Genomic DNA, 22793 nt, shown 5'->3' with positions numbered 1-22793 from the left:
ACTGTGTACAGCCCCACTCGCTGTCCTCCGTGTACTTTACAAGTAAAATGTCCTAAATACTTTTATAACGTTAAGCTACAGCGGCAGTCCATAAAGAGTCTACAACATTTACGAACACATGTTGCTAACGCTACTCGCTAACATGCTAACGCTAGCTAGCAGCCTCGCCCACATGGTGAGCATAACACAGTGGCGGGCCGTCAGGGCCTGCAAAGCCTTCCCTGCTGGCCTAAACAATCACAAAGTTAGAGCTATTTTATAATTTTTCTTAAATACACTACATGTATCATAATTTATAAAATTATTTTTCCCATTATCTTATTGTCTTCAACCAATCAGATCTTTAGTTTAACATTCTTGGACACGCCAGAGCGGCCTGCAGGCCTACAGCTACATCAGCATTAGCAGCAGGCTGCAGTGAGATTCTGTGATTGGTCAGTGGGCGAACACGTGACTATTTTGAAACGAAATCTACAGCAGAGGCTTAGTGAGAGTTCATATTGAAAGATATGAATGAAATTATGATATTTTTTGCATTTTTCTTGGTGTAGATTGTTTTTTTTTACCTAGCTTTGTTTTTTAACACTCAATGGCTGAAACTGGAAGATAAACGGATTTGTGAGTTGGGATTTAACTGTGGGATTAAACTCTTTGTCAACAAAGAAAAGAGGATGTGATCAGCATTTAGTAAGTTAACTGGTTCGTTTTTTTACATTTAATATATAAATGGCCCTTGAGTGTGTAGCAGAATGCGTGTTGCTGCTGTTGTATTTCCGTTAAGCTAGTTAGCCTAGCCTCCCGGAACACTTGCGGGGCATCAGCTGTTTTTGTTCCGGTTCAGAGGTCACACAGATGTCTCCAATGAGCGCAGAAAACATTATATTTCTTACAATTTCAGCTTCTGCATTTTCCAAATGCACTAGTATTATTCAAACTTATTGTTCGGTTTGTAAGCCTAGTACCGAACGGTTTAATACAAATACGTAACGTTATATAGTTACAGCCCAAGAAACGAATAATAACCCTAGCTGTGGCGCCATCATGTGGTTATAAGGTGGTATTTCAGCAGTGAAGGCCCATGGCATAACATGATATTAATGGTATGGTAATAGTATATTTCGGTTTTTAATATTGGAATAAAGTAGTTAAAGTACTTACAGAGTATGTCGTTAGCGTGAAGCATGTTTAATCCGTCAGCTCGTTCACTTCACGCATCAACTCGGTAGGAGCTGCTCAAATCGTTGCATGTCTCCAGCAGTATCGTCTCCAACTTAGAAAAATGCACATGCGTGTTGCAGCAATAAACACGGACACGTATTTAGCATGGACATACACGTAACCGCAATGAGCTAGACAACAAGCTACAACCTTTATTAATTATAACGGGCCGTCTTACGGACTCCTCCGAGATGGAAAAACGGCATTGCTCTTAATGAGCGGCCGGCTGCGAGACGAGTGGCAGGGACCGTCTACAAAGTGCAATGCGGAAAATACCTACTACAACAATATTCAATAGCTTCACTGTCATGCAACCAAAATCACTTCATACATCAATGGGCTCCTCCTTGTTGTACTACAACTGGTATTTTGATAAAATATGATGTTGATTAATGTTAATCCTACAAAATGCTGTACTACAAAATAACAGTTGTAGTACAACAAGAAGGAGCTCATTGATTTATGAAGTGATTTTGGTCACACTACACTTATCAGTGAAGTTATTAAATATTATTTCCAATAAAAATTAACAAACATTAATTACATTACATTACATTACAGTCATTTAGCAGACACTTTTATCCAAACATTAATCAAAATAACAGTTGTAGCACAACAAGGAGGAGCCCATTGATGTATGAAGTGATTTTGGTTGCATGACAGTGAATCTATTGAATATTATTCATTACGGTTACACAGAGGTGTCGTTTGTATTTTAGCAACGTTTCACTAACGATTTATTGAACCGTGAAGTCCGAATCTTTTAATATCTTTACAACTTAACCTAACCTTTGAGAAACATTTTATTCGGAATTATCAGTGACGCTCAGCGTTTATGGCCAGTTATAAACTCGTATTGATAGCGGGATGTCCTTTTTCATGTACAGCGACTGACGTCAGGTTGAGTGAAATATGTGGGTTTGCTCGAGGACGTGCCTGCGTATCAGGTTCTTTTAGTGACTTGTTTGTTGTGAATCACTTCACTGCAGTCTAATCTAAGTGGAATTTTCCAGAGCAGAGACGGAGCCGAGAGATAACGACTTGTTTACACGATAACCTTCGACCTGGTTGTTTGTCAACAGCCTAACTCTGCACATCTAGCCTAATGTATGGTACTCTAAGGTGTCTTTTCTAGTGTCCCGCTATCATTAGCGAAAGAACAACGCCTATTCAAACCTGTTACATAAATTGTAGCTACGCCACACTATAAAAACTCCGTTAATCCCTTCGATTAAAGGTATTATCTGCTAAATGTAAGCTACTTGGCCAGTCAAAAGTACAACTAGGCTACTCATCATGCAGAATATATGTTACATGTTTATACATTATTACTACTGATGCACTAATGTGTACGTTGGGTTTATGGTTATCTGTTGGAGGCACAGCTAATTTGAACTAGAGACAGTGCGATTCATTTTCTAAGATCCTGTAAATAATCTTAATCTAACATTTATTCAAGTCAGATAAATTGAGTGGAAAAGTTCTAAATGGCATTAATATGTAATAACTCATATATACACATTAGAACAAGTGTCTACAGTACTGCTACGCACACGTCCGGGAAAGTTATGGGTCTCGCGCTGTAACAATAAAGAAATGCAAGTCAGTTCCCGATCCGTTCCAGCTGCTGGATCCGTTCTGCGCATGTGCGGGACCGCCGACCCAGAATCCCTGCGAGAAGACCCGCCCCTACTCTGCCTCTGATTGGCTACTTGCTGCTAAACGCTAACGTTAGCCTAGCTATGATGCTAACCCGCGCTTCGAACTAGATACGCCGGGTAAGAGCGACTCAGCCACGGCAGCTCACGTTTTTGTTCCCGTAGTAGGCTAAGGTTCAAGCAGGGGCCCCACAGAGCATGTTCGAGAACCAGAGGGAGGGTGGTAGGTGTGCACATGCGCGGAACGGATCGGGTACTGACGAGGCCTTTGGCGCCACCAAGCGTTGGAAATGGAGAATTTCGAGAATTTAAGAAGTCAACAAATAATTATAATGCCCTGAGTGTGACTGTCAGGCAACATTTTCTTCAGGATATATACAAATCTCCCCCTCCTACTCCAATTTAGTCCAATCTAGGTCCTAGACATTACTATTTGATTTACAAAGTATGTCAGGGGTTGCAGTCTGGGTTATTGTGATTAAGCATATGGACCCTTTTTCTTTTAATTAAACCTCACAGATTGTGTATAGCCTGCAACAACATCTACTCATTCAAATATTTAGGTTATAGATGGTTAAAGGGTCATTACAGCGTTGTTGTTGTATTTCTTTGGTTTTTGCATGTTAAGTCTATTTATTACAAATCCCATTTTCACAAACAAATTTCCATGGCATGGTGTTTGATACCTTCTATTTAGAATTTGTCACTTTGAATAAAAGCATCTGCCAAATAAATGTTTAAGGCAAATTAAGGAAATATAATCAACCATCTTTCGTCTTTAGACCATTTGTTTTGACTTAAATTAATCATTAACACTTTATTGCAGGTATTTTTCAAGAGTATATTTCACTCTATTAATAGATTTTTTTTTACAGATACAAAAAAGCTGATTAGACTTTAGAAGTCACTCAGGAAATCTTGTTCAGCTCAAGTGCTACGGGGGTAGCACTTATGACCTAACTAGTCACCGACAGGCCAAAGACATACCAAACCTGTGAGGGGGGGCTGCAGTACCAGGATGTAATGGAAGGTCTACCTTGATGGCAAAGAGGTGCCTGAGACTGAAAAAATATTGCCATGGAGCTTTGCTCAATTATCCACATAACAGTAAAGAACAGGGCTTGTTTCTCCTGAATATACCTACAGGGCAGTTCTCTTTATTCAAGGGACAGCTGACATTCATGGGAACCTATGCTTCTAGCAAGGTGATGCATTATGTTCAAGTGGATCAAGTAGAGAAACCTCCCTCAGTCACATAGTGTTACAGATAGGTTTCACGATATTTGGCAACCCTTCCTCAATTATTTTCCTGGAGGTCTTGTTGGCCTGCTGCTGAAAGGGTGCCCGCTAAGTCATAGACGCTGTTTTTCCTTTCCTTTGACACTGTACTAATGTATACAAAAATGTATATAATGTAATTCATATGTATGTTTTGCAACCCATTTACTAATTTTCTTATTTTTGTTCTGTAATTTGGCAATATCTGTGCTGTCTGGTTCTTTGTTTGACTGTGTGAAAAATACATAATATAATACATTATTATATTAAAAAAAGTGCCTGTGATCGTGCGTGAGTGACTGCCTGACAGACTGAATTTAGGGCAACAAAAACAAAAATGATGCTATGGTATCCCATGATTCATTGCGAAAAGAATAGGTCCCAGTTATTTGTATCCATAGGTGTTCTTGCTGCGCGCCGGTGGCAGTTATTACGCTAATCTATAGTGTAATGTTTTTCTGTTAACCGTATTTAATGGGCTTTTACTCGGATAAACCATAGTATTATCAGACGCTGGGCTTTATTTTACACTTGATAACAGGTGAGTAAATTCTCACATGACCGCTGCAGCTAACGTGAACTAGCAAGGCCACACAGTGAATGTGCTAAGCTAGCTCGAGCTAATTTAGCTAGTTAACGTCAAACGTGGAGGAAAGCCCACTTTTCGACTAAGCAAGGATCACACCTAGTTAGGTTGTAACGTTAGCCAGTCAGCTGCGCCATCCATGGTAAACATGTTATACTATGATGAACTTGACATTACCCAATTTAACCCTGAAAAGCGCCAACAGTGTTTTTCCTGTGGTCTTCGGTTGAACATCCTTTCTTCGTTGTAGGTTCCTGTATATTTCAGGATGTCTTACCCTCCTCCGCTCAACCGCCAGCAGATCGGCATCCCGCAGTTACCTCCCAGGATCCCACCTCCTCAGTATGCGGGATTTGCCCCGGGTGTCCCGCCAGGTAAGAATCTCTCACATCCACAGAAACAGCTGTCTGTGTGTTTTGTAAATCAGCCTTTGGATACGTGACCCGAGGTGTAAGGAGTTCCTGTTTGTTGTCTTGCACTTCCACCATTCAGACCAGCTCTGTGAGAGTGAAAGAACAGAAGCAAAGGGACATTGTTTCTGTAACAAAAGCTGTGGCTTCTGGACTCACATTTTGATTTGATGTCACACCAGTTAACAACAGAAAAACTTCCACTTGAATTGAAAAACAAAATGTACCACTAAACTTATAGAGGTTAGTGAGCCGTAAATGGTGAGGGAACGATACAGATACATACCTATAGGTTAAATATAATACCTAGAAACAGCAAATCACAAATTATACTTATTACATAAACAAATAGCAAGACAGCTGCCAGCATTTGTTTGGTAAACCTAGTTGGTTATTACCTTGGGTAATCACACACACTACAATATATGATTTTCTGTAGTTGTATGCTTCAATACGTGGTTCAGTTATTGTATTTTGTTTCTATTTTCAGGTACTCCCATGATCCCGGTTCATATGGGTGTCGTGAACCCTACAACCACAGTGAGTCAGAAACAGGACTTCCTACTAAATGCCAATTTAAGCATCAGCTGTTATGCATGACCTGCTAGTGAATACATAATCCTTACACATTATCAGTTTAGCTCCGTTCATGCAGTTTATTTTGGGCAACTCTGCTGCTCAGCCGAGGCAGTTTAACTGACCCTTAAACGTATTACCAGATTATAGTAATGGTTGCACTGTTTCTTTTGTTGCTTCAAACCACTTCAATACCTAAAATGTAATTTCATGTTGCAGGTTCTTGTCCCGACAACAGTCGCTGTCACACACAAGCCGATGCTTCTAAAGAAGGAGCCGAACATCAGAGCAAAGGACATGGACGACAACAGTGGCCCCACCACCACGGTTTTTGTAGGGAACATCTCTGAAAAAGCATCGGACATGTTAGTCAGGCAGCTTCTAGCGGTGAGTTGACAGAGTGTGTACCCACTCCTGTGGTCTGTTTGTTATTCAGAAAATGTTCAAATGAAGTTCAAGGTCTGGATATTGTGAGAGTGGAATGGCAGCAACAGTTTGTACAGTTCAAACCTCCAACACATCATCAAGATATGCAGCGCCGTGGATCATGAAAGTCTTATATTGAGACAGCCCTTTTTCACACAAACCCCTTTTACAGCAGAACACCTGCCGACATAACAGATTTTGATTATAGCTGCTCATGACTCATCTCACATATCCACTGACAAACGAGCATATGTCTCAGAGATAAACAAATACTGTTGTGTCAACTTCCTTATTGGCAATTCATTGATCATTAATTAAATATAAATATCTGTTTTGTGAAATTAAATAATTTCTGTTTTCTTTCAAAACAGAAATGTGGTATCGTTCTAAGCTGGAAAAGGGTCCAAGGTGCCTCTGGGAAACTTCAAGGTAAAAAGTGCTCAACACATTTAAACCTTCTTATGATGTGAATACACATTACTGTACCAGACACAACATTATAGAGACACTGTAATGCCACTTAAGAGGACTCACCCCACCACGTTTTACAGTTGATATAGTCGATATGTTTTCCCTGTAGATAAAGTTATGTTTGTTAAACTAACTTTCTGTCCGCTCTCCTCTCCTGGAAGCCTTTGGGTTCTGTGAGTATAAGGAGCCTGAATCAACACTACGAGCCCTCAGACTTCTGCACGAGCTGCTCTTGGGCGATAAGAAGCTGTTGGTGAAGGTAGATGCCAAGACCAAGGCCCAGCTCGATGAGTGGAAGGCCAAGAAGCGGAGTGCCAATGGGGTATGCTGTTCACCTGCTGAGTGAAACACGAACATTTCTGATACGGTGCTACTTTTTTTATATTGGGTTCATAAGCCTAATTGTTCTGGCTGTAACATATAGGGAGCCGGTGGTGGGTCAAAGAACGGGGACGACGATGAGGAGGAGGTCGTCGATGAAGAAACCCTGCGCCGGGACCAGGTTGTGAAGGGGGCAATAGAAGTCCTCATCCGAGAGTATGCGAGTGAGCTCAATGCTCCCTCGCAGGACCCTGACAGTCAACCTCGCAACAAGAAGCGTAAAGAGAAGAAAGAGGAGGTATTGTTGTCCTAATGAAGATGTCGTGTGATTTGTAGCTTTTCACAGTAACTCTTGAGTTCTTAGTGTGTGTTTTCTTGTCTTTCTTTCCTTCGTGTAAGGAGGATATCAATGCCATGGAGATGGAGGATGACAAGAGAGACTTGATTTCCAGAGAGATCAGTAAATTCCGGGACACGCACAAGGTAATGTATCAACCTGCTGTTATTACGCTGTCATTTAGGTTTCTGAGAAGAAATCCTCCACATTTGTAATTAGAAATTCCTCAACAGCAAATGGAGCTGCAATTTATATAACTTCTGGTAATTCCTCCATAAGACTGTTCTGTTACTGTCAACTATAGAAAGGAGGTAGTGTGTTAATATATAGATCAGTTAGTCAAATTCAAACATTAAAGGAATAGAGAGTAGTAGATGTTGGTACAAATATTTTATAGTATCTCTTTAAAGTGTTCAAATACTACATCAACCACTCATAGATGGTTTCATAGTATCTGTCAGTGTTTCCAAATTGGACGAGTTATTCTTATTCATAATACTGATTTGAGACGAAAGGATTTAGCTCTGCACAAGCGAAAGTCATCACACAGAGTGCATGGACACAATGTTAAATTCCATCCAAAGCTAATCTATTGATTAAACCCCACCAATGTGGTAGAGTTCATTTGGTGACTAGAGCAAGATGAATCTCAGAATCTCAGCTTTGGAAAAAGTTGCGAGGATAGGATGTAAGTATGACCTTTCACTTCTTCGTTACTCTTGTTGGGCGCTCCCTTCTGGAGGGTTTGCAGAGGGGCAACTGGCTCTCAGTCCACTTGCAGCATTTCTATTTACGTGTAGACTCGCGGACACAAAGTGCTGGAGTTGGAAAGCACACATTGCTAGTGATGTCCGAACGTAGCCTGGTGCACTTACCCTCAGTCAGGTCTCAGAAGGCGGGGCAGCTCAGTGAACCTCTGCAGGTCCTCGGGTGATAAATTATGTGTCTGAAGAACACACACACAGACTGATTGAGCCTAACCACTGCAGTGTTTTGAACTGCAGCCTGTAGTATTGCTAAAGCAGGGAGCGCCCCTCCACAGCACTCTGTGGTCTGAAGACATGCAAGGTAAGTGCTTTTATTTCTTATTTCTCTTCTTTTATTCTCAAACTTTTTTTTCTTCTCTTCTGTGTCTTAGTCCCCCCCAATTAGGTAAACAATAAAAGGAAATACATGATGTGATGTATGTATGAATCACATTAAATTACTAGTGTTTAAGTGAGGTTCAAAAGAGGCCAAAACACATATACCAAAACTACAGGTGCCCAAAAATCAATTGAAAATCGTTTAATATGTGCAGGTGACCCGTCTTGAAAGTACACGATGGATATCACATGATGCCAAACACACCGCAGTCGACACAGAGAAACCTGGAACTTGAACCCATACGATAGGGATATCTCAGACATGCAGTATGGTGGTTACCAACATCTGTTAGTTTGCATGTGACTTCATATAGTCCACCTCTGTAACAGTGTTTGAATCGTGGATTTAGTTTCTTGAGTCGTGTGTTTCAAACTCGCCTCCAAAATCAGCATTTTTCCATAAATAGAATTGTAGAACAAGAGGTAAGTTGTAGGATGGAAATAAGATAGAAAACAATTCAATGAGAGATAGATAGTTAAATGACAACTTGTAAGTTATTTGCTTATGTGTGTCAAAGCTCTCCCTCTAAATTAGACAAAAAGCTAAACAATGTAGAACATAAAGCTCACATACAACAGGCAGTTCAGACCTCTCCCTTTCTTTTTCCTTTTGTTTATCACTAAACTGTCAGACCCACATTTCCAACAGCACGAAACACTAACAGCTCGTAGACATTTGTTAAATCAGACTGTGGAATGTGGGCCTGACTCGGCTGAGGTTTTTATATTACTGATTGGGTTGGAGAGGCCAGATAGACACTAGAAGACAACCTGCAGGTAAGACTGTTTCACTCATTTCTTTGTGGCATAATGAAATATCTGACTTGTTTCCGACATGACTTTAAAGTTGTTATTGTTATTTATGTGGATGAACATTAGATAAACTGCTTCACAGGTATCGTTTGGAGCTTTTTTTTTTTCTTTCTGATTATTTTGACTTTACACATGACCTGCTTTTCCTCCCACACGTAGCCTGTAGGATGTGTAGGGGCAGAGAAGTGCTGAAACCGTAGTTCATCACCTGTGAGTTGCACACCAATAGCTCCAAAACGGTCTGTAGAAAACCCCATGATTTCTATGTCAACCCAGTTAGAAAGCAGACAAGTGGTCAACGATAATACGATACGAACTTTGTGGTCCGTTCACACTAAAATTCATTTTGCATCTTTTGGCAGTTCAAAAACATCCCGGTTAAACACCCAGCCACACATATGACACCTTCAGACATCTGGATTCAGGTCTCATTTAGCATGAAAAACACCAAACACAATGTGCTCCCAGTTCCCTTCTGTCACTCTGCTGCACACAGGACTCCCACACCGGGGGAGCACTTGAATTGCAGTCTGGAGCTCCTCCCTTGCACCTCGTATGACCATGTAGAAAACGCATGGGAGTAGATTACGTAATTCACTTAGTTGGGCCATTTGCCATGTTAAACCTGGGCTTGTTTTAATCCACGTGGCACCTAAAGGTAAGACCAAACCAGGGCTTTATATAGTGGTGATCTTAAGTGTACAGTTAGAACTTGTTGACCTGATGGTTCAAAGCTGACTCAGCACTTGGTAAATACTTTTATCTTAAGTGTAGTATTCGTAGCCCCACTTTGAATGAAACCCGTAAAGCTGACTGCATACAGCATTACGTTAATGTGTACCATTAAACCTCTACGTGTCAGACATGATGCTTTCAACCCACAGCATCTCTTGCATCATGTCTAATCTATTACCGTTCAGTATGTTACATTGATTATGAAAGTGGCCGGATATTGGTTTCACCACTATGTCAAGTTTTTATTGGAATGGCCTCTTAACAGAGCGTAATCTCAGATCACCAAAGAGCGCAGAGTAACTGCAGAGGTCAAGTTGACCTGCTACATGTGGGAAAAACAAATCACTCAATACTAGTATTTATGATAAAGGGGACGGCTGGATACTGATGCCAGGGCAGAAAATGATCTATGCACCACGAGATACAATAGTGTAAATGTTTAGAGCTAAAAAAAAAGGTGTCAAAGTTTAACTGGTAGATGGTTTTAACTTCCTCTCTTGTCGTAACTCGGATAACCTTAAGTTTATCGGTGTTTTTCAAGATTGACCTGTAACTTATGGTTTGAAGTAAGTGTGTCCTGACTTGAGCAGCATCTGTATTAAACCTGCTCAAACAGCGGACCACTCTTCCTGGAGGAAACACCAGAGCTAAGAGGACTTCCTCACTTGCAGCAGCGAGCCTCTCCAAGGCAATGAGTCATGGCAGTATGTGAGCATGTCTGGCCAAGGGAGTCAAAATCATTTACAGTGCTGACAACACGTGTACTCATGTATTTTAGTATGATGTTTTTGGTATTGACGATCTGTTAACACGTTCTTTTCCTTTTTCTTCCTGTTGGGCTCCTGCAGAAACTTGAGGAGGAAAAAGGAAAGAAAGAAAAGGAGCGACTGGAGGTCGAGAGGGAAAGGAGAGAGAGGGACAAAGAGCGGGAGCGAGAGAGGGAGCGCCGTGACCGCGAGAAAGAGAAGGAAAGGGAGAGAGAGAGGGACAAGGAGCGGGAAAGAGACCGAGATCGCGACCGCGAACGGGAGAGGGATCGCGAACGGGAGAGGACGAAGGAGCGAGAGAGGGAGCGGGAGAGGGAGAGGAGTCGAGACGTCAGTGAAGGTCGCAGCAGATCACGGTCAGTAGGAGAGAAAGTTCTTCTAAAACACCTCAATGTATTTGTACTGCGATAGAGACTGCATCAAAAGGAATAATAAACGGGTAGTTATCCTCTTTCCTAGCATTTAGCCTCTATCTGCACTGAACACGCACACGTTTTAGTGCTAAGTTCTGGAACTGCTTGGTTTAGGTACCTTGAAAGTGCTTGAAAAGTCTAATTTTACTCTTGCAGCTGTACGAACGCTGAAGAAATCAAGTGTGCTGGCTCATGCAAATACAAAATAATTAAACCAGTGGAGTAAAAATGCAGCTTTGGCTAAAACCAGATCAGTAAGACTGTCTACAAGTGAAATAAGTGCTTGACCTTTTGTATTACTTCAACATAAAAGTGATCCTGGTGTTGGACTCATTGAATTGTCTTTTGCAGAGAGAGGACTAGAGAAGATAAAAAACGAGACCGTGAGGAAGACGAGGAGGACGTGTACGAACGGAGGAGACTCGAGAGGAGGCTTAGAGACAAGGAGGCGGCCTACCAAGAAGTACATATGACATCTCTTCTGTCATTTTGATTTTCATCGATTTTAAACAAAAGTTCAAATAATTGCACATCAAGAATATTGATTTGATGTCTGACTCTGTGACGGTTGAATTGTTTTTCTTCTTAAAGCGCCTGAAAAACTGGGAGATCCGGGAGAGGAAGAAGGCTCGTGACTACAGCAAAGAAACAGAGAGGGAGGATGAGCGGCGTCGGGAAATGGTGAACGCACACCACACCATATCAAATAATGAATCCTATTGGTTTATACACAATTAGTATCGTCAGATATGTGAGGATGAGTGGCTGGAGCTCTGCAGAGACACTAATTGTTAAACTGTGTGATGTGATTCAGATGAAAGAAGCCAAAAGGCTGAAAGAATTCCTTGAAGATTATGACGACGACAGAGACGACCCAAAGTACTACAGGTGATTATCTTGCTGCACATTTTAGAAGTGCGAGGTGCACACTTGTTCGTTACTTGACTTCTCTTTGTCATCCTCAGGGGCAGCGCTTTGCAGAAGCGACTCCGTGACCGAGAAAAGGAGACGGAGTTGGACGAGCGAGACCGGAAGAGGGAGAAAGAGGAGCTGGAGGAGATCAGACAGCGGCTTCTGGCTGAAGGCCACCCTGACCCCGATGCTGAGCTGCAGAGGGTGAGTCAGTCATTCCAGAAACGAGAACGCGTGTCCAGATTAAAACAAAACATTGGAAGTAAAGGAGCAGCTGGGTGAAACCATAGATCATTACACTGAGGGATTTGTCCTTTTATTTCAAATATTGGAATCCAAAGTCTGACTAAAACTGAAACAAACACACTGTAGCTTCTACCGAGTCGTCTTATTAAAATGTCACCAAATATTGATTGCTGACACAGGATGTCATCGTTAATGTGTTGTGTATGTTTGTGCAGATGGAGGAGGAGGCAGAGCGCAGACGGCAGCCTCCTCTGAAGCTTGAACCCGAGGAGGACGTGATCCAGGAGAAGGCTCACAAGGATCGGGAACGGGATCGGGAACGGGATCGGGAACGGGATCGGGAGAAGAGAAGTTCAGGGAGGCCCGCGGAGCCGATGCCCCGAGTCCCCCAGCAGCATTCGGATGATGACGAAGAGGAAGTAGGCGAGGAGGATGACTACCACGATGGCGAGGACTCTCAGGAGGCCAAGCCGCAGCTCAAACCCATCATGCGACCAATCACCACCGCTCCCTCAGTGTCCTCTGCCAGTGGGAACGCGACTCCAAACACACCCGGCAATGAATCTCCCTGCGGCATCATCATTCCCGGCGAAAACACCCCTGAGGTCCAACCTCCGGAGGAACTTCGGCCCAAGATTGGTCTCAGTCTCAAACTGGGTACGTACACGGTAGCAAACTGAGGACACGGAGGGATCTACTTCTTCAGCTGCGTTGTGCTAGAAATAACTGGTGTTTCTCTTCTCCAGGTGCCACCAACAGTCCCAGCCAGCTCAGCGTCGGAAAGCGAAAGAAGCTGGCGACCGTGGAAAGTGTTTTCAACAAGTTCGATGAGGAGGAGGCCGACGAGCAGCCTCGCAAACGGAAACTGGTTCCGCTGGACTACGGCGATGACGACAAGAGTCTGGGGCTGGATGGGGCTGAAATACCAGGGGCCAAAGGCAACGTCAACACAGAGGAGAAACGCAAGCACATAAAGAGCCTTATTGAGAAGATCCCCACAGCCAGGCCTGAGCTCTTCACCTACCCTCTGGACTGGACCATGGTGGACTCGGTAGGGAGCCTCTGGCATTTCACTTTGCAACAACTTCATTAACTTTAAAATGTAACAATGTTCAAAAGGTCAAAGAACGTGTAGTAATCTGATATTCTCCCCCGTTGTTGTCTTTGCTGCCATAACATTGATCGATAAATAAATGAGGCCGTGTGTTGTTGTGAATTTTCTTTCTTTAGACTCTGATGGATCGTCGCATTAAACCGTGGATCAATAAGAAGATCATCGAATACATCGGCGAGGAGGAAGCCACGCTGGTTGATTTTGTCTGTTCAAAGGTTTGTGATTATTTCATTTCAAACGCTGGTTCCCGTTGAAAACATGAAAGCTACTGAATATATATTCGTTAGTAATAGTCATTGATATTTTTGTGTCTTGAAACTTGTTGCGTTGCTCAGCTGCTTATTTTCTTTTCTTCCCAGGTGATGGCACACAGCACCCCTCAGGGTATTCTTGATGATGTTGCGATGGTAAGTTGAAGCACAAAGCCGAAATGTTTTCGAATGGATCTTTTATGGGAGTTGCTGATTATTTGAGTCTGAATATCAGTCACTAAAAAAAACACACTGGGGTAATATATTAACACACATCGAATGTGTTCCGATAAATGAGTTTCTAAAAATTATATAAAAGTGAAGCCAATGCAGAAGAGCCTTAAACTTGTGTTCTCTCTACTGACCAGCAGGGGGCGACTCCGCTGTTTGCAAAGAGAAGTCAGATTGTATAGATTTCTATGAGAAAACGATTTATTACCTCAGTAAACATTGTGAACATGAGTTTATGGTCTCAATCTCTAGTTTCAAGTCTTCTTCAATACAGCATGATGTTCATTTAGTAAATTATGGAACATTTAGAGAAAACTTGACAAACGTCCACTTCAGTAGCACGGCTGCAGAATGTTGGTCTTAGTCGGTTATTATTTAAGGTGAAGCAGCTTAAGCCTGCTACATTGTAACACAGTTGGTTTTAAGTAATCCATGTAACTTTCATGTAACAAGTCAGATTCATTGCGTATATTAATCGAGCTGTTTTAATATAAAGTTTTTTAAACCAACCTATTTGTGTTTTAGGTTCTTGATGAAGAAGCAGAAGTCTTCATAGTAAAAATGTGGAGGCTGTTGATATATGAAACGGAAGCAAAGAAGATCGGTCTGGTGAAATAAAGAACACGTGTCTCTTCGTCTGACTTCCTAAGATCACAGTTCTGCTGGCGACAGTTTTCTGGTCCAGCAGACTGTAAACAACGTGCCCATACGCCCCTCCATTCCATCAGCAAGGAGCTGCTGCCTTGAGTGTGTGTGTGTGTGTGTGTGTGTGTGTGTGTGTGTGTGTGTGTGTGTTTGGAAGAGAAAGTCTGAGCTGTGAACAGAAAGGGTTTGCACAAACATATTGCATGATGAAACTTTGGTTGTATTTTTTTCCTTTGTTGAAGCTGTTCAGGCAAAAGATGGTTGCAATCCACCCACCTGTTCTCCAAACTGTTGGACTCGTCTGCTTTGATTTACTGTTGTCATGTTGAGGCACTGCTCCATTGTGTGAACTAATAAATATGCTTTTTTAATTAAAATATTGTCTGTCTGTCTTTCTTTAATGTGTTTCTAACTATTTTGTTTATCTTCATTTTTGTGAATTTTAAATGCAATTATGCTTGAGAAAGTTTATTTTTTCCTCGTTATATTCCTCCTCACTTTTTTTGTATTTATTCTCCAAAATAGGTTATTTACAAAATAGTAACTACAATATTGAGTAACTTCTCAAATTAAAAAAACCTCCATAAATAGATTTGATGAGCATAATCTCTCATTTTACAAACAGTTCTCCCTGCAGGCATCTAATTGAAACAACAGGGAAAATGTACCAAAATATAAATTGATATTTTTTTTATTAGTCACTTAATTTTTTTTTTTTTAATACAAAATTCCCTCAAGGAAGTTGTTTTACAAATTTATTTTTATTCCTGACAAATAACCCATTCATACATGTTAATTTACAAAATAGAAGCATTTGTTTGATGTATTTAAAATGTATTAAAACATTACAGATATTCTATTATGACCTCATAAATATACTGAAACAGTTGATTTTCTTTGCTGAATATTTCCTAAAATATTATTCCAGTTGGGGATTTCATTGTACTTATACATTTAAACATAGCTGTTACCAATATTCTTTTTCAGATTTTAATCTAAATGTTTAGTCCACGAAAAACGATATATATTATATACATTAATTATTTAAAAATAAAAACATAAAAGATCTGGTGTTGCACCATAGACTGTATAAAAGCTAACCACGGCCATGCTCGTATCTTGTTTATTTTATTTGCTTCAATTTCATTCTACTTCCTCCTGTCACGCGGCTACGTGGCAGGTTTGCGTCGACAGGTTGAGGGTTCAGGAGTTGAGTTGTGACCCGGAAGCACTTCATTGTAGAACCAAACAAGCGGATGTACCGTGAGCCAGTTTATTAGCTAGCCGCAAAAACCAAGTCGTTTGCAAGTTGCATTATTATTATTATTGAGTGACAGTTGAATATGGAATAAACGATGCGCGGTGACGGATGTTTGCAATTATACGTTAACGTGTCAGGATTCATCATTTGTGAATTTTGAGAGACAGACAGTTAACGAAGCTAGTTAGCTTAGCATTGCTAACGAGGCCAGAGGCTGTAGCGTATCAGTTTAGCGTTGGTTGGTTAACGTGGATGTTTTGCAGCGAGCTGAACTGGTACCAGATACAGAGGAGACGTGTATTTATGTATTTATTCAACAACTGTTCTTAACCAACAGCTACAGGTTGAAGGCATGTTCTTAAACTTGTCGAGCAGTATATAAAAGACCCGTGTTAAAAGTACAGGTGCAGGTTTGTTTTTTATGGTTTAGAAGATTAAGAAAAGAAAAGTGCAGTCATGGACGACTTTAGCTCGATCAGCCTGCTGTCTCTTGCGATGTTAGTGGGATGTTATGTGGCCGGGACGATACCTTTAGCGGTCAACTTTTCAGAGGTAAGTCTAAGACATGCTAAGCTTTAAAAACGTGCTTCCTGGAAGCTTGCAGTAACTTTGCCCACGTTTCAAAACTTATAGAGAGGTAAAAGTTCATCTCTGTCGGTGCCTGTTAATGTAAAGAAGCTGTGATTGCATCATGAACTCCGTGCTGTTATCAGATCATTATTTGCTTAAAAACAATGAGACTTGTGCTGATGGTTCCTCTGTGCTCGTGTTTCTCCAGGAGAAGCTGAAGCTGATCACTGTGCTGGGAGCAGGGCTGCTGTGTGGGACTGCTCTGGCTGTTATTATTCCTGAGGGGGTCCACGCACTTTATGAAGAAATACTGGAAGGTAGACGTCACCAAAACACTGATTCACTAATGTATTTAAGGACTACCTAGGAACTGTTTATCCAACTCTCCTGGATGAAGATGTTGCATTTCATTATGTTTGAACCAGTAATTAGGCTACAATTTGATTGTTTTAATCAATAAATTGTTAGGAAACCGTGAATAATGTCTGGCACAATGTATCAAAGTCCAAAGGAACCTTCCTCAAATTGCTTTTTTTTATCCAAAATACAAAAAATACCATGTCGACCAAATGTATCGTGACATATCAAAGACAAACGCAGCTAATCCTCACATTATAGAAACTGAAATTTGCTGAATAATTAACTTAAACGATGAATTGATAAACACACATTTTGCTGACGAATTTCCGAAGTTGACTAATTGATTAATTGACAAATGTTTTCAGCTGTCAATCAGATCTCAATCCCCTTTTATTCCACAAGGATAATTCACTCAGCGTCAGCGCTGCTCTCCAAATATTCCCGGGTATTAAAAACAAACAATGAGGCAACTACAGTACGTTAGTGGGAGCAGCAGTCTGTCCACATTTAAGTTTGAAAGCCTGAAGACTAGTTTGTCATCTTGTAGATCTGCTCCACTGCGTCCAGATGGTGTCACAGTGATACTGAAGACTACTTTTAAACACACAGTCTGTATCAGACAGCACTTTGTACGTCGTCTTTCAAAGGGCGCTTTATAGGTAAAGTTGACTTATTTACAAAAACTATTTCCGGCCGGGCGTCCTGGCGGCCTCGGGGGTCTTTTTCCATTCAGTCAGTTCTCTACTGTGTACTGTCTAATATAATACACTTTAATGTCTTTGCCTCTTTTCAGAGGAGACACCAGAAATAGAAAATATAAATTTATAATACGTAGACATTCGTCTGAGTGGACTGAAACAGTTTGAGTCTTTTTCAAACAGAACAAGGTTCAGCGAGCTGTAAAGAACAACGTATGTTCTTGCACAACAAACTTAGTCAAACATAGATGTTTGTTTTGTGATCATTTGTATTGACGTGTTCGTCTGCGCTAAAGAGAATGCTTCACGGATTAGTGATGGTTTCTGACTGTATTTAGCAGTGAATTAGATGTGTTAAGGTCTTTTTTTTAACAGCCCTTGTGCCTGCCTCCTCCTGCTCTCTCCTGACCCGTGTTTTCTGCAGGTGCACACCACAACCACGGCCAGGCCGGAGCCGTGGAAGTGTCCGAGGCGAAGGGTGAAGCGGACGCGGCCCTGAGTGTCGGCGGGAAACACGAGCACAGTCACGAGCATCTTCACGCCTGCATCGGAGTGTCTCTGGTTCTGGGCTTCGTCTTTATGCTGCTGGTGGACCAGATAGGCAGCTCTCATGTGCACAGCACAGAAGGTCAGTGTTGTGAGGATGGTGACAGCAGCTTTGTCATTAGACTCATTTAGTGCTAATCTTCTCCAGACCAAACTCCCAGATGCACCCAACATGTGAAGCCACACAGTTCTTACTCAGTGTGGAGACTTTGTTCTCTCATTATTACTTGCTTCTACTTTTATATCTTTCTTAAACCTAATATACATTTCTTTTTTTAGGTTTAGATCCAGAGTCAGCAAGAGTCGCCTCCTCAAAAATCACAACCACCCTGGGTCTGGTGGTCCACGCTGCAGGTAGGTCTGCTCTTGAATATTTAACGTCTCATAAAGATGCTTTATAAGACTTTTTATTTTCAAATCGTCCTCGTTGAACTAAATCACAAAGTGGTGCTGTGATAGAGAAAGGTCTTAATATACATAGACGTGATCAGACAGATGTTGTGTTGTTACATTTAATTAACACTTAACTGTTATTCTCTGCTACACCTACGTTTACTTGAGAATCCCATTTTGAACTGATCTTAAGAATTACTGCTTTATGGAAAATTAAAAACAGAGCGTTTGAGCAGTAGCATTTGCTCTCTGTCTTATTTTATTTTTTTCGGTTTTCACAATATTAGAACGTCGTAGATGTTGTGCAGATGTGAAAGATGTCTCATTGACTGTCTGTTGTCTCCAGCTGATGGAGTGGCGCTGGGAGCTGCTGCCTCCACCTCTCAGACCAGCGTTCAGCTCATTGTCTTTGTAGCCATCATGCTGCACAAGGTAATAACGGCTCATACCTCGTACAGTAGATCAACGCTTTTCAAGATCCTTTTTAAAATATCTAGTTTTATTAGATACACATTTATATGATTAAACGTGTAGCAGCAGTAGAGCTGAAACAAGGGACTTGTGATCGTCACTTTAACCTATTATTTCGACTTTGTATCGACCAAATGATGAATCGAGAATTTAATTTGCAGATCAAAAGATAATAGAAATAGAATTGTGCACATGTGAGCCTGTGTGAACTCTGCTGCTCTGTCTCCTGCAGGCCCCAGCAGCGTTCGGCCTGGTGTCGTTCCTGATGCATGCTGGTCTCGAGAGGAACCGGATCCGCAAACATCTCCTGGTCTTTGCCCTGGCAGCGCCCGTCCTGGCCATGCTCACCTTTCTAGGCCTCAGCCAGGTAAAAAAACAAATGATGCAACCCTGTCCTGGAGGCAGTGAGTGTTTTTGTTGTTTACTTTGACATTTAAAACCAGTTTGACCGGTGTGACTTCAGGACTAGACAGGACAAGAGACATTAACCCGCCATGTTTCAGATAAAGAGGGTTCATGTGCTTTTAAAATGAATATCAACAGTCGAGCCGTCAGAGGGAAAACGTTTCTTGGTGGAACACATGTTTAACAATTGCTTAGACATTTCCCCTCACTCTGTCTTTGTGTGTTCCCCTCCTCAGAGCAGCAAGGAGGCCCTGTCAGACTTCAACGCCACCGGCGTCGCCATGCTCTTCTCTGCTGGCACCTTCCTCTACGTGGCCACCGTCCACGTCCTCCCCGAGGTCGGGGGTGGCGGCGGCGGCCACAGCCACGCCCCCGCAGGAGGGAACGGAGGGAAAGGACTGAGCAAGGTGGAGGTGGTAGCTCTGGTGCTGGGCTGCCTCATTCCTCTGGTGCTCTCAGTCGGTCACCACCATTAGACCCCAGACTGCAGGACGGATTTAAGACAGGTGTACGGGGGGTGGGGTGGGGGGGAAGCGGAGACAGAGACTTCAAACATTGTGGATCTAAATGTCTTGTTGCTTTTTGTCTGCTGATGGACCTCGTGGACCAGACTGGTGCTCGTTGCGGGGACATCTCACGACTTAAACAGGGACTGAATGACGGTTGGGGAAATCAAGAGTTGCTGCAGAGACAACGGAGGAACACGACAATGTTTTTATCTGACGGCGAAACATCTCACAGCTGCTGTGTGTGTCCATTTATTCCAGCGGAAAGCCCTTTTTTTAAGAGACACCAGTAGCTGTTTTATTTCAATCATCGTGGAGTTTTCAGTGTTGCATTATCGTTCAAAGTCAAAGAGCCAACCCGGATTCATCACAGGGATGTTTTACTAGGTGGCAGTTGCTCAGTGAGATTTAGATTTGAAGAAGCCGCTGATATCAAGAAAGCAAACTCTCTCTCTCTCTCTCTCTCTCTCTTTTTTTTTTTAAAAGATTGTACAAAGTGTAAATCTCTTTGCAACAACTCCGATAGATGTGAGCTGATTTTCAAGTGCCATAGTAGGAAGATGAATGCGACACCTGAAGAGACGTCGCCACAGAAATAGAATAGGAACGCTACACATAAACATGGCCGCCACCCTGCTACGTTGATTTGAATGTCCCTTCTACTCCTTCTATTTCTATTGACATTACAGTTAGTCGTTCCCGACTTTGTCTTTCTGACCGACGGAGATCTTTTTCTGGCAGCCGACTCTGAAGCAGGATGAGAGATCGGCTCCAATAAACACCCAGATGCTCGTCACACACGTTTCTTTGGCTCTTGAGTTTTGCCTTTTGTTTCTTGTCCTGACGGGAAGCTTTTCTACGATGCGGATGTTGATGATGATGATGTTTCTAGTCTGTTCAAACCCGAGTCCTGAGCGAGCAGAAGACACGACCAGCGTCACAACAGTCACTTTTATTTCTAGTTTCTGGTTTTGCTTGTTTTATGTTCTGTTTTACTTTGAGGGTAATTATAAACAGAAGTCGTAAGGGGGAAACGAATTGTATAGAATTGTCTTAATTGATTGTATAGAGTGTTATTAAGATTATTTGGAGGCGGAGGGATGGTTTGCCTGACAGAAGGCGTTAAGTGGATGAAACCGTTTAGGGACCAGCGGCTCAGGAGAACAAACATATTACACATCCAGGCAGGAGGTTTTTGAACAAAACCTTTTTTTTTTTCCTGGTTTCCTCCTCATCAGTTAATCAAACCTGAGCAATAATCATACGCATGAAACCGGGGCACTGTCGCTGCTTTTGTTAAGGAGTGCAGCAGAGCCTGAAAATGGCTTCATAGGGTTTTGCCTTCATCCTCAAAGCGCTGGTCATGTGATTCATCTCTGCCTCAGTACAACTAAAACAGTAACCGGTGGATGCATTAAAGCCTCAGTAGGGACAGGACAGGTGGATATTGTGAGTGTTACTGTATCACTGTGCCTGCTCATGTATATGTATGTACGTGTGCTGTACAGAGTAACTTCTTCTTTCCACACTCGTCACCATCATGATCTCGTGTGAGACGGAACTGCTTACTCACAAACGCGTTGGTTCTTTTTAATCTTACATTTTTTTGGACATGGATGGACGGCTCTGACGCGAGGCTTCAAACGGTCGGAGGAGTCTCTGTTTTATGTATGACTTGAACGTTTTCTACAAACGCAACTCAAGTCAATTAATTCCGAGTTCTAAGAAGAGAAGAAGAAGAAACCTGGTGAAACGGTGTTTTAGAGAGGAAGGGTCGGGTCGCATGCAGACCAGCAGCTGCATGACTGTTTTATTTTTTTGTGGGACGCTGTATGTGTGTACAAAAGGGAAAGAACCCCACCGTGTTGCTTCTCACACACAGAGCCCCATCATGTGCCAGTTCATCTACATGTTGCATCAGGATCCCTGCTGAGACCCGTAGGCCACTAGTATGTGATAAGAGCTGTAGCTGAATCTAATCTGCTGGTTGGTTTGACAATATGTAAGTACATTGTGGAAAGAGTCCAAAGTGATGTCAGTCCGAAACTCCAAATATATCCGGTTTACTATCATAGAGGACGAAGAAATCCAGAAAATCCACAAGCTGAAACCTTTTGAGTTTTGCTTGAAAATTGCTTAAACGATTAATTTATTATCAAAATGGTTCCAGATATATTTTGACGTCGATCAAATAATTGTTGTGTGCATGATTTATTCGGGAATATGTCCGCCTGAAGTCACTGAAAACAAGCACATCTCCATCTGTACAGTGGAGGAGTTACTGGTGACTGTAATTGTTCCGTCTGTGTGTGAAAAGATGTCTCTCTGATGTGATTCAGTGTAACTAACTGGAGCATCGTGTTTACGGTTGTTGGTTAAAACTTTTTAATGAATGAATATGAAGCTTCATCATGATCAGTCAAAATACTGGACCGTCACATTTCCATTGTCGTCACTTAACATCTGATCAAACATGAGTATGAAATGAAACTTGTGGAAACTCGTTAAACTGCAGCTGGAGTTTGATGCATCGTCTCCCACACAGACAGGAAGAGGTGATGGCACATGATGGCACATGTTGGGGCTGAGTGGAGGTTTCAGGATCAAGTCAATATTTGTAATAGTTTCAGTGGGGGTGTGTCTTTATTTCCTTTCTTTTTCTGTCATTCCAGAATGAGTCTGCCTTATTTCCATACTTTTGATTGTGAAAATCAGTTGTAAAGCGATGTGTTTTATGACGACTAAATTAAAGTTTTTTTAACTGGTGAAAATGTTCTCCTATATTTTGATTATTTAAGCAACAAATGTTGCAGGAACATGTCAGCTAGCTGTTGATTTTAACAGGTGGAATTCATCATGTTTTTAAAGCAGTTTTCCCATGTATGAAGATGTCTTGCATTCGTCAAGGTAAGCATTTATGGATTCCTACCGTTCGGTCACATTTATAACAAATTGTGTGATTTTCCTGAAATGAAATGTTGATTCCGAGCCATTTCTATCCTGACGTCATGTTTTTCTTGTGAAAAAAAA

The 22793-nt window shown here is 41.8% G+C and overlaps 2 protein-coding genes across 3 annotated transcripts; both read left to right on the top strand.

Moving 5' to 3' along the window:
• Nucleotides 1-4721: 4721 nt before the first annotated feature.
• On the top strand, nucleotides 4722-14930 carry rbm25a (RNA binding motif protein 25a). 2 transcript variants are annotated; one of them, XM_079174503.1, is made up of 18 exons: nucleotides 4722-4882; nucleotides 4991-5114; nucleotides 5641-5690; nucleotides 5946-6113; nucleotides 6524-6581; nucleotides 6785-6945; nucleotides 7048-7242; nucleotides 7347-7427; nucleotides 10823-11097; nucleotides 11506-11617; nucleotides 11746-11835; nucleotides 11969-12042; nucleotides 12120-12270; nucleotides 12528-12969; nucleotides 13059-13363; nucleotides 13543-13641; nucleotides 13786-13833; nucleotides 14434-14930. In XM_079174503.1, exons 1-18 carry the CDS (start codon nucleotides 4880-4882, stop codon nucleotides 14524-14526), a joined length of 2529 nt encoding a protein of 842 aa, XP_079030629.1. In that variant the 5' UTR covers nucleotides 4722-4879; the 3' UTR covers nucleotides 14527-14930. The 2 variants fall into 2 exon arrangements, with proteins under 2 accessions (XP_079030629.1, XP_079030628.1); XM_079174502.1 differs by having other exon boundaries at nucleotides 7344-7427.
• Nucleotides 14931-15806: 876 nt separating this feature from the next.
• On the top strand, nucleotides 15807-22524 carry slc39a9 (solute carrier family 39 member 9). Its single transcript, XM_079175138.1, has 7 exons — nucleotides 15807-16366; nucleotides 16593-16701; nucleotides 17867-18070; nucleotides 18268-18342; nucleotides 18728-18813; nucleotides 19085-19219; nucleotides 19494-22524. The coding sequence occupies exons 1-7, from the start codon at nucleotides 16271-16273 to the stop codon at nucleotides 19731-19733; spliced, it is 945 nt and encodes a 314-aa protein (XP_079031264.1). The 5' UTR covers nucleotides 15807-16270; the 3' UTR covers nucleotides 19734-22524.
• Nucleotides 22525-22793: the final 269 nt, after the last annotated feature.

Source organism: Pholis gunnellus (assembly GCF_910591455.1).
Source record: "Pholis gunnellus genome assembly, chromosome: 15".
NCBI classification, from domain to species: Eukaryota; Metazoa; Chordata; class Actinopteri; order Perciformes; family Pholidae; genus Pholis; species Pholis gunnellus.
Note: the sequence above shows the minus strand (reverse complement) of the source record. Positions and strands in the feature narration are given on the sequence as shown.